General features: G+C 46.5%; 1 protein-coding gene across 11 annotated transcripts in view; it reads left to right on the top strand.

Moving 5' to 3' along the window:
* The window catches only part of tns1a (tensin 1a), an 85,840-nt gene that overhangs the window by 68,083 nt on the left and 12,757 nt on the right, over nucleotides 1-5,000 (top strand). For all 11 annotated transcript variants that reach the window (XM_041885132.2, XM_041885134.2, XM_041885133.2 and 8 more), the window contains one exon: nucleotides 4,025-5,000. This exon is cut by the window's right edge and continues 668 nt beyond it. In XM_041885132.2, coding sequence (XP_041741066.1) covers nucleotides 4,025-5,000 — 976 coding nt within the window. The remainder of the gene's footprint in view (nucleotides 1-4,024) is intronic.

Below are 5,000 nucleotides of genomic sequence, written 5' to 3' on the forward strand. Positions count from 1 at the left end.
GGAGAACATCTGATGATTATACACAGTATACTGTTACGACATCGATGCATAAAAACAGTTACTCAGTGACAAAATCACCTCAGCGAATTAAATGTGCTGCGTTTATATATATAGACATAGGACATGTTAAATTATATACAGTGAATCTATTACATGGGAATTCTGGTGCTCTCACAAAGATTCCGATATTGAGGAATCTGGGAATTCTGATGTGGTAATTCTGTCGTTGCCATGGCAAGTTAGTGCACTGTGTCTGGGAGATGTTCCTGCCCTGGGAATGTCTGTGTTCCGTCATTGTGTCAAGGAACCACAGAACGGACAGCTGTTCCACAGACGGTGATGCGGTGGTCCGCGTCAGGCCACATAGGGTTGTGCTGCCTAACGCATCATGACAGGTCCTGGGCTGGGAGGCTTGGACCCCTAATGTCCCTATACTAGACCAGAGACAGAGCCAGAGCCAGGACTGTCATGGTGGCCTGAAAGGCCTGGATGTTTATGTATATACATACAGTGGCTTGCGAAAGTATTCACCCCCTAGGCATTTTTCCTATTTTGTTGCCTTAGAAACTGGAATTAAAATTGGTTTTTGGGGGGGTTGTATCATTTGATTTACACAACATGCCGACCACTTTGAAGATGCAAAATATTTTTTCTTGTGAAACAAACAAGAAATAAGACAAAAAACTGAAAACTTGAGCGTGCATAACCCCCCCAAAGTCAATACTTTGTAGAGCCACCTTTTGCAGCAATTACAGCTGCAAGTCTCTTGGGGTATGTCTCTATAAGCTTGGCACATCTAGCCACTGGGATTTTTGCCCATTCTTCAAGAAAAAACGTATCCAGCTCCTTCAAGTTGGATGGGTTCCGCTGGTGTACAGCAATCTTTAAGTCATACCACAGATTCTCAATTGGATTGAGGTCTGGGCTTTGACTAGGCCATTCCAAGACATTTAAATATTTCCCCTTAAACCACTGCTTTAGCAGTACAGTGGGGGAAAAAAGTATTTAGTCAGCCACCAATTGTGCAAGTTCTCCCACTTAAAAAGATGAGAGAGGCCTGTAATTTTCATCATAGGTACACGTCAACTATGACAGACAAAATTTGGGAAAAAAATCCAAATAAATCACATTGTAGGATTTTTTATAAATGTATTTGCAAATTATGGTGGAAAATAAGTATTTGGTCAATAACAAAAGTTTCTCAATACTTTGTTATATACCCTTTGTTGGCAATGACACAGGTCAAACATTTTCTGTAAGTCTTCACAAGGTTTTCACACACTGTTGCTGGTATTTTGGCCCATTCCTCCATGCAGATCTCCTCTAGAGCAATGATGTTTTGGGGCTGTCGCTGGGCAACACGGACTTTCAACTCTCTCCAAAGATTTTCTATGGGGTTGAGATCTGGAGACTGGCTAGGCCACTCCAGGACCTTGAAATGCTTCTTACGAAGCCACTCCTTCGTTGCCCGGGCAGTGTGTTTGGGATCATTGTCATGCTGAAAGACCCAGCCACGTTTAATCTTCAATGCCCTTGCTGATGGAAGGAGGTTTTCACTCAAAATCTCACGATACATGGCCCCATTCATTCTTTCCTTTACACGGATCAGTCGTCTTGGTCCCTTTGCAGAAAAACAGCCCCAAAGCATGACGTTTCCACCCCCATGCTTCACAGTAGGTATGGTGTTCTTTGGATGCAACTCAGAATTCTTTGTCCTCCAAACACGACGAGTTGAGTTTTTACCAAAAGGTTCTATTTTGGTTTCATCTGACCATATGACATTCTCCCAATCCTCTTCTGGATCATCCAAATGCACTCTAGCAAACTTCAGACGGGCCTGGACATTTACTGGCTTAAGCAGGGGGACACGTCTGGCACTGCAGGATTTGAGTCCCTGGCGGCGTAGTGTGTTACTGATGGTAGGCTTTGTTACTTTGGTCCCAGGTCTCTGCAGGTCATTCACTAGGTCCCCCCGTGTGGTTCTGGGATTTTTGCTCACCGTTCTTGTGATCATTTTGACCCCACGGGGTGAGATCTTGCGTGGAGCCCCAGATCGAGGGAGATTATCAGTGGTCTTGTATGTCTTCCATTTCCTAATAATTGCTCCCACAGTTGATTTCTTCAAACCAAGCTGCTTACCTATTGCACATTCAGTCTTCCCAGCCTGGTGCAGGTCTACAATTTTGTTTCTGGTGTCCTTTGACAGCTCTTTGGTCTTGGCCATAGTGGAGTTTGGAGTGTGACTGTTTGAGGTTGTGGACAGGTGTCTTTTATACTGATAACAAGTTCAAACAGGTGCCATTAATACAGGTAACGAGTGGAGGACAGAGGAGCCTCTTAAAGAAGAAGTTACAGGTCTGTGAGAGCCAGAAATCTTGCTTGTTTGTAGGTGACCAAATACTTATTTTCCACCATAATTTGCAAATAAATTCATAAAAAATCCTACAATGTGATTTTCTGGAGAAAAAAAATTCTCAATTTGTCTGTCATAGTTGACGTGTACCTATGATGAAAATTACAGGCCTCTCTCATCTTTTTAAGTGGGAGAACTTGCACAATTGGTGGCTGACTAAATACTTTTTTTCCCCACTGTATGCTTAGGGTCATTGTCCTGCTGGAAGGTGAACCTCCGTCCCAGTCTCAAATCTCTGGAAGACTGAAACAGGTTTCCCTCAAGAATTTCCCTGTATTTAGCGCCATCCATCATTCCTTCAATTCTGACCAGTTTCCCAGTCCCTGCTGATGAAAAACATCCCCAAAGCATGATGCTGCCACCACCATGCTTCACTTTGGGGATGGTGTTCTCGGGGTGATGAGAGGTGTTGGGTTTGCGCCAGACGTAGTGTTTTCTTTGATGGCCAAAAAGCGCAGTTTTAGTCTCATCTGACCAGAGTACCTTCTTCCATATGTTTGGGGAGTCTCCCACATGGCTTTTGGCGAACACCAAACGTGTTTGCTTATTTTGTCTTTAAGCAATGGCTTTTTTCTGGTGAACTCTTCCATAAAGCACAGCTCTGTGGAGTGTACGGCTTAAAGTGGTCCTATGGACAGATACTCCAATCTCCGCTGTGGAGCTTTGCAGCTCCTTCAGGGTTATCTTTGGTCTCTTTGTTGCCTCTCTGATTAATGCCCTCCTTGCTTGGTTCGTGAGTTTTGGTGGGCGGTCCTCTCTTGGCAGGTTTGTTGTGGTGCCATATTCTTTCCATTTTTTTAAATAATGGATTTAATGGTGCTCCGTGGGATGTTCAAAGTTCCAGATATTTTTTTATAGCCCAACCCTGATCTGTACTTCTCCACAACTTTGTCCCTGACCTGTTTGGAGAGCTCCTTGGTGTTCATGGTGCCGCTTACTTGGTGGTGCCCCTTGCTTAGTGGTGTTGCAGACTCTGGGGCCTTTCAGAACAGGTGTATATTTACTGAGATCATGTGACAGATCATGTGACACTTAGATTGCACACAGGTGGACTTTATTTAACTAATTATGTGACTTCTGAAGGTAATTGGTTGCACCAGATCTTATTTAGGGGCTTCATAGCAAAGGGGGTGAATACATATGCACGCACCACTTTTCCGTTATTTATATTTTAGAATTTTTTGAAACAAGTTATTTTTTTCATTTCACTTCACCAATTTGGACTATTTTGTGTATGTCCATTACATGAAATCAAAATCAAAATCAATTTAAATTACTGGTTGTAATGCAACAAAATAGGAAAAACTAATACTTTTGCAAGGCACTCAACACTACTGTATTATAAAAAAATAGGTTGTGTTGACTTAAATTACCATTAAGTTGTGCCTCCTTGGAGGATGGACTGATTTCTCTTTTCCATGGGTGACTCACTGTCTTGGTCCAGTCTCAGGAAACAGTTAGGAGTCAGGCACAAGTCCCTGGGGTGTGAAAGTGAGTGTGGTGTTGGTGGTGGGGTCATTTGTGAGGAGTTTTCCAAAATCAGAAATGTGTTAGTTTTTCAAATTTTTTTGTATATATATTTATAACATGTATTCTTCTCCTCTCTTTCAGACGTTGTTCACACCCAAGGCCCCCTCGACGGCAGCCTGTATGCCCGAGTCCACAAGAAAGAGTCTCTCGAGGGTGTGGTCACAATCAACAGCCTTCCCGTCCTCGACCACCCCCTAACCAACGCAGACCACACCCCCCAACACCCTGACCACACCCTCCCAAGCTCTGACCGCACCCTCCCGGTAGTGGGCCACGCCTCCCTGCCCGCGGTCGACCACGCCCTGTCGGTCAGCAGCGACTCTGGGAACTCGACAGCATCTGTCAAAACCGACCGCACCGATGACCACAGTCTGTTGCTTCATGGAGCGGTGAACGCCAACCAGAACCACAACACACCCAGTCATCCCCCTCTCAGTCCCCAGGAGAAGAGAGAGTTGGACCAGCTTCTGATTGGCCTTGAGGCCCCCATGCTCCACCGCCAGGCTTACCTGGCTACCTCCACCAGCCCCGGAGGGGGAGTACGCCATCTCGTCCCAGCCCAGGTGCACGTCAACGGGCATACCCGGCTCATTGCAGCCCCCTCCGCCGAAGAGCGCGAGACGGACATCTTGGACGACGAGCTGCCCATCAGTCAGGAGGGTAACAGCGTGGACAGTCTGGGAACACTCTCGTCATTGGAGGGCCAGGCCACGCCCGCAGAGCTGTACTACCAATCAGAGATACCCGTTAACAGGCAGATCGACGGGCCGTACCTAGAGAAGCTACGGGAGATGCCGGTGCACCGAATACAGACTTCTACGTCGGCGCAGGAGCGGATCATGGACTCCAGTTCGCCCCAGGAGGAGGAGTACTCTCCTAACAGTTACCAGAACGGGAGTATGCAGCGCTCCCAGTCCTTCGGGACCCCAGAGCCGGGACACCCCAAGCTGCCCAGGGCCCCTGAGAGGAGCACCAGTAGCAGGGAGGCGGTCCAGAGGGGGTTGAACGCATGGCACCAGTACAGTCTGCCAGACGACCCCTTCGGTCCTCCCTTACA

The sequence above is a fragment of the Coregonus clupeaformis genome, chromosome 9, assembly GCF_020615455.1.
Source record: "Coregonus clupeaformis isolate EN_2021a chromosome 9, ASM2061545v1, whole genome shotgun sequence".
Taxonomy (NCBI): domain Eukaryota; kingdom Metazoa; phylum Chordata; class Actinopteri; order Salmoniformes; family Salmonidae; genus Coregonus; species Coregonus clupeaformis.